The 12,146-nt window shown below is 36.4% G+C and overlaps 1 protein-coding gene across 1 annotated transcript in view; it reads left to right on the top strand.

The window, feature by feature from the left end:
• LOC127576502 (zinc finger protein Pegasus-like) overlaps positions 1-8,869 on the top strand; it is a 29,371-nt gene extending 20,502 nt beyond the window's left edge. The window contains exons 3-4 of the mRNA XM_052026982.1: positions 302-484; positions 2,271-8,869. Coding sequence (XP_051882942.1) covers positions 302-484; positions 2,271-3,202 — 1,115 coding nt within the window. The 3' untranslated portion in view covers positions 3,203-8,869. The remainder of the gene's footprint in view (positions 1-301; positions 485-2,270) is intronic.
• Positions 8,870-12,146: the final 3,277 nt, after the last annotated feature.

Below are 12,146 nucleotides of genomic sequence, written 5' to 3'. Positions count from 1 at the left end.
ATTATCACTTGTTTGGCATGAACATAATCTTAATTAAATAGCAGATTTCTTGTCTGTCCATGAAGAACGCCACGGGAGATTTACTAAAAATGTAAAACTTGTATTTTTAGAAATGTCTTTTGTGTAGCAATTTATGCTCATAATGGTTTATGTAGAAAAATATATGCTTAATAGAAATTCACCATCCAGGTTGAGTGATAGTTGCTTCGTAAACGTTTATTGTCAAATACCGACTGCCTTTTAAGTCAAATTGCAAAGAGTTTTTAATCTTTCCTCACTTCTCTGGACTTGTTACTGTTAGCGGGGTCTGAAAGTGATCAGAATGGAATACATCATGCTTCAGTTGAAGTTTCACTGGATGATGGCTCAGGGCTTATCAACGATGGGCTGGAAAGGACATACGATGGAAAACTGAAGTGCCGCTACTGCAACTATGCTAGCAAAGGGACTGCGCGACTGACTGAACACATCAGAATGCACACAGGTAATGGCTATATGCCTTTGGTTTATAAATTATCTAAAATCGAAGAAAATATTAAATTTGTTTCTATTTAATCTACCTAAAGGAGCAGTACTGTACAATAAAGTGAAAATTTAGCAAATAACATACATTCCAAGGTAAACTACAAAGATTTTTAATTCCCTGTGCCTCCCTTGTATAATTCTGGATTATTAATCTAAAATAATTTGCTGACCCTTTTAGTATTGTGAGATTGTTACAAAGATGGTAGGTTGCAAAATGCAAGGAGAGCGCCGCTTTTGATGTAAATGTTGCTCTTTTCAATGAAGAGAAAAGTTTATTGCAACAGTTAAATCCTAAATGAAATTAAGGTTGAGCACTTAAATAGATCTCTAGACTGTGAATCACCATCCAGTTTCATTTCAAGCATGTGGTATTTATTAGGAGACTGGCGTGTGAAACTATTTAACATAAACTTAAATGGAGTCTCACCATCTGACCCCCGCCCTTCAAAAATATTATAGAACTGTAGTTAACTTTGTTAACATTGGATTTCTTTGATCAAAAGTGAGTAATAACCTCATTACAGGAGCCATTTTATGATCAATTGATGATTAGCAATGTAAGGGAGATAGATTGACTTCAACAAATATATTATTTCCAACTACATCAGTGATCCTTCTGTAATTTTAATTGTTGATGTTTGTTTATTCAGTTTCACACTGTTGGCTCAGTGGCTTCTTGTTTCACTAGAAGTTCATTCCCCTCCTCCAAACAAAATTTTCACACTAAAAGCAAAAGGATGTTACATTTGATCACAATTCTTTGTAACAGTTTGATTTTTTTAAAAGGGGTACCGATGGTGAGTCTCCCTGTTTAAAGTGAAATGGGCCAGGAGTAACGAAAAAGCAGGTAAGGATTAAAGTGTAAAGTATTATTGGTAACATCTGGCTGAGACAACTACAGCACAGTACAGTACTGCTCCTCCATGGTAGAGTATTATTAGATGCTGTAAAACCAGCAGATAATGGCTACAGCTTTCATTTATAATTACATGTGAAAATGTACTTTTAATGATCATCTTGGTACCAAATTGTATGTGATGTACAAACCCAAAAAATCCTGCTGGCACTCTTTTACAAAACTACTATTTCCATGTTTTGGTTTGACACACATTTCTTCCTTAACACTTCCAATGAACTTTTGTCTAAAATAGGTGTTGGACATCCTGAAATTCAAGTATTGTTGTTGGAAATCAGGAAAAAACTGCAGGTGCTGGAAACCTGAAACAAAAAAAACAGTAAATGCTGGAGGCACTCAGCAGGTCAGGCAGGATCTGTGGAAAGAGAAACTGAGTTAATGCTTCAAGTCTGAGATCCTTCATCAGCTCTCTGTTTCTCTTTCCACAGATGCTGCCTGACCTGCTGAGTATCTCCAGAAAATGCTAGAGATAATGCTGATAATTCATTACATCATATTTTATCAGCTAACTGAAATTCAAGACCTTAATTGGTAGGGTTGAGAGACATAAGTCCAATGGAAACACATTCATCAGCCACGTGGGAGGAATTTCATCATTCCTTAATTGACACACAGAAAATCTACAAATCTAAACTGTTCCACACTGAGAAAAGAAAGATGTAACTATTCAATCTTATAAAATTGCAACCATGCTGTTTGTCAGTTGACAACTAAGTAGCAGTTTTGACAATAACGTGAAAGTTCCAGCTGAAGGACAAGATACTTATTGGAGGAAAAATGCAAAGAGAGATAAAATGGCAAGGTTGCTGATGTATTCTTTCTGATACAGGTGAGAAGCCTCACAGATGTCACCTTTGCCCGTTTGCTTCAGCGTATGAGCGTCACCTCGAAGCACACATGCGCTCACATACAGGTGAAAAACCGTACAAATGTGAGCTATGCTCTTTCTGCTGCAGTGATCGAAGTAATTTGTCCCATCACCGTAGACGTAGGCACAAACTTCTACCCTTGAAAAATGCTAGGACCTGCCTGGCCAATAAGAAAATGTTGGGAGTTTTACAGAAAAAATCTAGCAACTCCCCGAATTATGGGACAAGACTTCTGATTAATCTAAGTCCTCCTTCCATGGTGGTACAGAAGCCAGATTACCTCAATGACTTTTCTCATGATTTATCAGCTAACTCCTGTGAGAGTTTGCAGAAAGTACAGTCTGGTGGGATCTCAAGGGACACTCAAGATATTATGCTGGATAATCCATTAAATCAGCTTTCTACCTTAGCAGGCCAATTATCCAGCCTTCCACCTGAAAATCAAGCTCCAACATCTCCTGAGGATGTAGCCTGCAGGGATGAAAAACCATATGTGATCTCACAGTCTACAGCACCAGTCGTTTCCACGGTAGCTTCCAGTGTGGCCCAGAGCTCATCCCCTATCAGTCCAGATGCATGTCCCACGCACAATCAGCAGAACTTCAGTCCTGTGGCAGGTCCCAGTAGTGAGCACAGTGTTCACACAAGTACACCCAGCATGACGAACAGCCAGCCTAGCACCCCTGCTCCTCCAGTTCAAGTTCAGGATCCCCAGCTTCTTCATCATTGTCAACATTGTGACATGTATTTTGCAGACAATATACTTTATACTATTCACATGGGGTGTCATGGCTATAAGAACCCATTTCAGTGTAATATATGTGGATGCAAATGTAAAAACAAATATGATTTTGCTTGTCATTTTGCTCGGGGTCAACACAAACAGAATTAACACTTAATTAAGTGTTGGTATTCAATTTAAGTACATATTAAATGAATGTTGGTTTGTATTGAAAATATTAAATGTATCGAGGGATTCATTTGTCTTTCCCTTTTGTGTACTTTTTAAAAATATATTTTCTTTAGTCTTCACAAGTGGGCATGAACAAGGTTCATGCTACTTCAAAGTATATTGGTACAGCACCATTTGATGCTACTTCCCAGAAATAGGAAGGTGTAAATTTCAGCAATAGGATCATTCTTACCTCTAAAAATACTACAGTGATCTTATTGTAGGCAATGTGTTGCTTATTGTGCAAGTGAGTCGTGTTTTGTTTTGCGTTCAACTGAGAGTGAGGAGAGAAAAACTTAAGAGTATGGAAGTAACTGACTCCTCTCCATATTTCTGTCCCAGGATGTGTTCTCCATCAGTGTTCTACTGTAGGTTAAAATAACAATGAGTTAACAATGTAAATTATTTTAAATGCTCTTTCATATACTGAAAATGCTTTTTTTTGCATTAAAAATGCTGAGATTAAAATAAGATGCCTTTTAAAGACCTATTCAAAGTTTTTGTTTTAAAGTGGATAGCAACAGTCATAGCTGAAACAAGTGAATTCTTTCAAATGCACCATCAAACAGTTTCCTAACAATCTAGCTTGTATTAGTATTTTATTATTCAATAATTGCAGCATTTCATTGCAAAAATGGTGTAAATAGTTGAACTCAATCAATTAAACCAAGCAGTTACACCTCTAAATCTTCCCACGTATGTATGCTAGTTAAGATCTGTAGAAACATCTGTAAAAATCCAAGGTTCAATTTTCTAATAATTGTGCAGAATGCAAATAAGTAAATATGTTTTTCTTTCCAAAATTGCTATGTCTACCAGTATTAATAAGCCCTGCCCATGTCTTCATGTTTTGTAGGGGAACAATATCAGTGGATGACTGACTTGCAACAAAACCATTCAAGTAGTTCCTTATGTTCGAGCTATCTTTATATATTTAATTTAATGTTGGCACATAAGTCAAGACAATGCTCAGATCAATAACCTTGATTAAATCAATATAAACCCAATATATGCAATACTTGTGGAATGGCCATGTTGATAGTTTCGAGTAATAAGTTCATTAGAGGTTTATGAACTAAAGCTTTTTAATTAGTTTTTAGAATTTTTACAGTTCCTTGCTGTGTTCACTTTTTATAACATCCAGTCCGTGAAGTTGATCTGTTAGATGTCATCAGTCATATAGACAAAATCCCCATCCTGAACAACTGCATCACAGCTCAGTCTCCAAGCATTCCGCAAGCTTAAATGATTGGGCTGTACTTAGAACCAACACTTTCTTGTCCTTTTGGGCATTTCCTGTACACCAGCATTGGCTCATCCCTCGAGCATTGCATCCTTTGCAGTCATGTTGGTTCATATTTCTCTTTCTCAGCAACCTCTATGCATTTTTTTTACTCAGCACTGAAAGCCCTATTGTTAACTATTACTATTTTTTTTTGTCTACCATTCCTTCCATAAATCCCTCACACCATTAGGAGTTGCAATTTCCTATATGTTCTTCCACAACTTCTCCCATTACTTAAACAGAACATTGCAGATACTCCCAAGAAAACAGCATAAATTGTTTCTACATCTTAGTTCTCAGCTTTTTTTTACTTCTTTACTTCATAGCTCTTGTACCAAAAGCACGATGGACAAGGCGGAGACTTGTCAAAAAATTGTAGTCGATTTTGATTTTTTTTTAGGCTTTATGAGTAGACTCTTTTCTTTGGAATTTATATCAGGAATTTCCCTCTCCATTGCACAATTTGGATATTACATAGGTTAGTGAATTCTATTGCAAAAGGTGGTTTAAAAATAAACAATTTAAAGAAGCAATTAGATTGCTTATTATTCTGCTTCAAGGATAATAGCTATTTCAGATGAGTATGACTTTATATATAACATACAGTATTCTTTACTATTAAATTTAAAATGCTATGAATTATTATTTGGAATACTCAAAGCACTTTTTGTATTTTACAAGAGCCTACAGTAGATGCATAGATCACCCACTGTTGGTTGATTCTTGCTCTGGTAACTGAGAGCATTGTAAATCCGTAAAAAAAATTGACTCTGCTAATCAACAGCTGGGTTAAGGTTGGCTCCTGGAGCAAAATAAACACAGAGAACTTTGTCCTTCATATTTGCACTTCTGAGGTCTGTGGCTGCTTGTGTTCTGGTTGTGTTGGGGATCCATTTCATATCTAGCAGAAATGCTTGACACAGTTAGGAACTTTTGCAAAAAGCAACAAGTTTCAAAGTGTATGTTTCTCCATTGCAACAAATTAGGAACAGTATTTTAGAAGGTAGCCTCTATTATAGCTCAACTAGTGAACATCACATAAAGTAAGTGATCTCCTTTGTAAGCCACACATAATTATATTGGTTACGGTGCACTGTTGATATTGAGTTATGGATTGTCCTTTAACTTTCTCCATTGAGGAGGCATGCCACCAAAGGAAACTAAAGTTACACACCTTTTGTGCCTTCAGGCTGAAAGTTAAGCTCACCTAATAAGTTTCTTATTTTAAAATAGCATGACTCTTAATACATTTGGTTAGTATTTAGCACAAAATGGTAACAGCTGTAAAACATTAGTGTTCTCTTCTGCTTTTGCAGTTACCATATATAAACCTGAAATGGTGTTGTCTATTTGCCTGTTGTTGTATTTTTTAATATTTGTTCTACATTAATATTGACAAATGAATGATTGGTAATAATACTCATTGGTAAATAATGGGCTTCAGTTACACACTCATCAAATTCAATTACTTCTGATGTGCATATTGGCTAGCAGTATGAAATTTCAACAAACATAAACTTTAGTCTTAAGTTTTAAAGAATTAATAACCAGAGGTGCCTAATACATTGTAAATATTAGGATGTCATAGTCATCTTTAGGCTTCCAATATACACATTGTTAAATCAGATTAACTCCATTTTTCAAATGTATCCACACAATTGCTTTAAATATAAATACACAATGGCTGAACTTAGTTGCTTAACCTATGAGATTTTGATGATGGAATATTGGATTTATTAAAGCTGTGTCACTGACAACACGGAATAATTGAAAATGTGTCACATCTAGGCTGAGTTTACAATCATATGCCTGCATCAGAGTGTAGAAAGCTCATTCACACCAGATGTTTAGTGCAAAATTTAGGCTTGGTATTTGTGTTCTGAGAGTGTTTTAGTACTGGAGATGAATTCCTGTTGACATGATGTCTGCTTTGTAGGAATTATGTTCAATAATACTATTGAAGAATAGTAGGAAGTTCTCCAGTTGTATTAACTGTAGTGTCTCCTTCAGTCAGTGCCACTGAAAAGTGATTATAACTGGTGTTTCATTAGTATTTCTGAGACATTTCTTATGTGGAATATATATTGCTGCCTTGTCGTGCTACTGCATTGAGTGAGGACGGTTTTTAAGGAAAACATTAAATAATTCTGCCTGCCTAATGCCAATCCTTTAGCCCTGTTCCAATAGTCACTTGTGTTTGTTGCTAACTCTAATATTGGGCAGAGTACATAGAGAAGAAGGTGTTCCCATTGGTGGTAGATTCAAAAATCAGAGCTTATAGAATGAAGGTAATTGGCAAAAGAACCAAAAATGATATGAAAAACTTTTGTCTTCAGTGAGTGGTTAAGATCTGGTAGAACTAGAGGTAGATACAATTCAAAATGGGAGTAAATAAATGCTTGAAAGAAAACATTTGCAGGGTTTTGGGGAGAGGGCAAAGAAGTGTGACTAGGTGCATTACTCTTGAATAAAAGTGGACTGAAGAATTTCAATCTGTAATTTTGTTCCACAATGATAGCTTGACAGTTATCATAGTAATTTGACCAGCTTGAGAGCAGTTAGCCCAATTTTAATGCCACTAAATCATGCTGGTTGAAATCACCGAAAACAACAGCTTGCTTCCTATAACAGCTTTTTAATGAAGCAAAATGTTCCACAGAGTTTCATAAAAGCACTCCAAGCTATCATTTGACACAAAGTCAGATAATAAGGTGTAGGGAAGAGATGGGTTTTAAGAACAGAGGAGATGGAGAAACTGAGAGGTTTAGAGAAGGAATCCCACACCTGGGAGCCTAGATAGTTGAAGGCATGGCTAGCAACAAAGGATATTCAGGATGCACAAAAATTTAGAGGTGGAGGAACACAATTCCTTGAGTTTTTTTTAGGACAATAGGAGTTTTTTTTAAGTGGAGGAAAAACAAGGGCATGGATAGATTTGAACTTAAATGGATGGGAATTTTGACTTGATACCTTACCACATTAAAATTCCATTCATATAAATGATCAGAGGGATGCTGAGTATAGAGGATTTTGTGCAAATTAGGATATGGGCAACGGGGCACTTAAATCAACTGAATGGAATTTTATTGAGGATGTAAATCCACAAAGGCATGGGATCAAAAATGAAACATTCCTAGGTGGTATGCCACAATTAACTGATTATAGTAGCAAGCTGAATTAGGCAGCTACATTATAATTAAAGCCACTAATTTTCAGTCCATGTTAAAAAAATGTTCTTCAAAATGGAATTTGAGTTATTCAATCACATTAATGAAAATTAGGCTAAACTATATATTTACAATTATATACTGTGATCTCAAATGCCTGCAAAATTTCTGGTATCTCGTGTAGTAAAATGCATTTTACGTATTCAGTCACGAAATAGATTTCAATGAGAAAATGGTATGTCAGTAAGAACCCTCCACTTTATCGGTTTAACATTGGACAGAGGGCAGCATTGTTAGATTTAATATAATGGCTGTGGATTTTAGTCCTCAACTATGTGTAAAATGGTCAGGAGTTCAACAAGATCTTCACATTAGTAATTATTCCCAGTTTCTTCTACACCATTCTCTAGTGTTTCTCACCAAATCAAGTCCAGTATTCCATCATTAATTTATTATTTGTAATTATATAAATGTCCTTTAATGTGCCAGTAGACATCACTGAGCACTTTAAGTAGAACTTGAGGACTTTGAATAAAGAGGTGGTTATAATTTTGGCTTGATTATTCCAAGCCTTTTTGAATGATGATGCTTTGTCACATTGTTTTATATTCCAGATTTTATTTGGTTCGATTTGTATACTTATCCAATGGAAGTTTTGTTACATTTGGTAATTAATGTAAAATGTGAGTGTCATTTGTTTGAATTGTGTTGTCTTTTCAGCAATGCTGTTGGTATATCCATACACAGATTAACAAGTGCATATAAATTTAATAAACAATTTAAATGCTGTAAAAATGTGAATAACCTGTTGTGATTGAATTGTTATTTAAGAAACTATTGCTAACATTGGTACCTGTGCTTGATAGAAAAACTGGTAAGTGTTTAAACTAGCTTAAAGGTTTATATTTTAATAAAAATATATCTTATAAAAGTCATTCCTTTAACATTTCATGTGAGATTATCTAACTCGATGCCCAAACAAGTTGTTGCAACGGAATGCATTGTTTGGTGGCATCAACAGTTCAAATATTGTTCCTGTTTATGATTTGAATCGTGTAAAATAAAAGAATTAACAAATTCCATTGTCTTTGAGTTTTGTTGCTTTTGACATTTTGTTGCTTTTAATTAGTATGGTGTAACTGGAGGTCATGCTCTATGTGCAATAAAGATGAAAGTTTACATTTTCTAAAAAGGCGTACATTTTCTTTCATTTTCAACAAGACAGACAATGTATTTGTTTATGAAAAATCAAATGGAAGAATTTTCTCAGATCATATTTTAATAAATTTGCTTCCGCAAAGCTAAGATGTGTGGCGCTGTATGTATACATATCTATAGGGAATATATTTCCATGGCGCCGTCTCTGATTATTCCTGATTTGCTGCTTTTATCCTGAGATGTTTTTGTTTTTATGTAAGCTTCTAAATTAGGTTGTGATTCTTTCTGAATCTAAGAACCTGTAAAATGATTGATATGTACACTACAGAAGTCTTTAGCTGTTAAACCTAAGAACTATAGACTTTGAGATGAAGCAGTGTCAGAGTTGCACACTCCCAGGAAAATTGAGTTTCCCTTAGACAGATTAAATCAAACTGAACACTGAAAAATACTATATTGACTTCCTGCATCATTGTTGCAACAGAGAATACAGTAAAACTTAATGTGGCACACTTGGTATGATGCCTGACTGGCAGATTTTCCAGACTATTGGATGTTATTCCATTTAATACTTGAACACACTTTTGATTCTTTTTTAGGTGTTACATAGTATAGATTTTCCACAAAGCTGGTGTGCTTCAAGTGAGTGCAGGAACTGGGTCCCAATATGCCTCAAGGGAGCATGCAAATAGTGCAGCATCATCAGGATTTCTGAACAATTGGATAGTGGATTATTGGAGTTTTACTGTAGTTAATAAATAGGGTTGCAGGTATATCATGCAATTAATTTTGGTTATTGTTTATAATAATTTAGCCATCTGCTTCACATTCTTTATAACTGATTTGAAGGTTCTGATGTAGCAAAGCTTTCAGAAAATTTATGTAAGAAAAGGACTAGGCTTGGTTATGTGACTTCCTATTGTAATATCCCAAGTAGCTATTTTTCATGTCATCCCAGGTTAAGTATTTGCTATTAAAGTTTTGCTGATTTTCACAGGAGGTAGGTTCAAATAAGCATCTTTGAAGTGGATGCCCCATATAATGTTAAAGTACATTTTCCTTTCATTTAAACTTTTTATGAAAGCAGTAGTTCAAAAATCAGAAAGGACGATAGAGTTGTACAGCCCAGAATTGGATCCTTTGGCCCACCACGTCCATGGCCATCTTTTTGCCCATCTGCACTAATCCCACTTGCTCTCATTAGGACTGGATCCTTCTATGGCTTGCCTATTTAAGTGCCTCTTAAATATAGTAATTTCATCCACCACCTCCTCTGGCTACTATTCCAGATATCAGTCTGTGTGTGTGTGTAAAAAGAAGTAGTACAGTGGCACAGCTAGCAGAGTCACTGCCTCACAGTGCCAGAGACCCAGATTCAATCCCAAGGTCTGTGAATTTTGCACATTCTCCCTGTGACCATATGGGATTCCTCCAGGTGCTCTGGTTTCCTCCCATGTCCCAAGGATGTGCAGGTTGATAGGTTAATTGGTTACCGTAACTTGCCCCTTGTGTGTAGCTGATGAGAATGTTGGAAGAAGAAAATATGGGATTGATGTAGGATGAGTGTAAATGGGTGGTTGATGACCAGCACAGACTCAGTGGGCCAAAGGGCCTGTTTCTATGCTGTATCTCTCTAGCTTACATGGAAGGAAGAAATCAGGTCCATGCCAGCTGTCAATGGAACAGTCCCACTGATCCCATTACCTCTCCTTAATTCCCTGTACTCCTGCAACTTATTCTGAGACATGCCCATCAACTCTCCTTTGATTTTTTTTGCCATTAACCTACACAAACAAGTAATTTACAGTAGCCAATATACCTACCAGCAGTGGAAATTGGTCATGGAGGAAACATGCAAATTCCATGCAGGATTGAATCCAAGTCCCTGGAGTTGTGAGGAAGCAGCAGCACTAACATTTATGCCACCATGCAGGCCTCTTGTTCTCCTAATTGTCTTCTCTTAATGCCAACGTTTCTTGAAATTATGTATGTTGGTAATACTTGGAAACAATTATTGCTTCAATTTTTAAGAACAGTACAATAGAAAATACATTCCAGTTAATTGCATGAATACAGCTGAACGGTGAGAATATCGTAAAACACAAATAGTTCTCATGAAGAACTTGGGTTCATTTTCAACTGTATTACATGTTTTTTTTAAAGAAAGGTTATTGCCGATTTGGGATGTGGGAGAAACTCCCAAATCCACCCTGCTGCACAAACTCACCAGCAGCAGTGCCTGCCTATCCATACACTTGGCCAAGCTAAGCCTTGATACCCAAGTGTTGCCTGCAAAGTGGAGCAGCCCTTTCTCTGTAGCTGTTACATTTTATTCTGCATTCTGTTGTTGTTTTACCTTGTACTACCTCAATGCACTGTGTAATGAATTGATCCGTATGAATGGTAGCAAAACAAGTTTTTCACTGTACCTCGGTACATGTGACAATAATAAACCAATTCCAGTTCCAATATGCGATGCTGGGCCTTGGCAACATATGCTTGAGTCTGCCCCGGCAGCTCGCAAACATCCCCCCACCCCCACCCCCACCATGGTCATGTGATTGTGTCTATGCTCTGTATGGATGACCAATTCGTCATAGGTCCCTTCAAAATATGTGTCAAATGTGGTTTGTACCCAACTTTATATCCCAAATTCTGGCCTGTATAGACACAACTGTATGTCCATACATGGTATTACTGGATAGCCACCAGTATTTATTTTTTGTTCACTTAGAATTGTTTCAAGCACCTGTGATGTCCTGTTTCTTTTCCTTGACCACAATGGTCTACCATCAGTTACATATTGTGTCAGCAAATATATTCACAGAATCATTTGACTAAACTATTAATTAAAATCTTAAAAAAGTGCAGATGCTGGAAATACAAAATAAAAACAGAAATATGGGAAATATTCAGCAGGTCAGGCAGCATTTGTGGAAAGATAAACAGAGTTAATGGTTCAGGTTTGAGAGCCTTTGTCAGAATTAGGAAAGAGAGTTTCAATTGCAGAGAAGGTTGAGGTGGATAGGTAGAACAAAGGGAGTATCTCTGACAGATAGATATCTTTATTAGTCACATGTACATCAAAACACACAGTGAAATGCATCTTTTGCAATAGAGTGTTCTGGGGGCAGCCCACAAGTGTCCCCACACTTCCGGTGCCAACATAGCATGCCCACAATTCCTAACCTGTATGTCTTTTGGAATGTGGGAGGAAACCGGAGCACCCGGAGGAAACCCACGCAGACACGGGGAGAACGTACAAACTCCTTAC

This window comes from Pristis pectinata, chromosome 12 (assembly GCF_009764475.1).
Source record: "Pristis pectinata isolate sPriPec2 chromosome 12, sPriPec2.1.pri, whole genome shotgun sequence".
NCBI classification, from domain to species: Eukaryota; Metazoa; Chordata; class Chondrichthyes; order Rhinopristiformes; family Pristidae; genus Pristis; species Pristis pectinata.
Note: the sequence above shows the minus strand (reverse complement) of the source record. Positions and strands in the feature narration are given on the sequence as shown.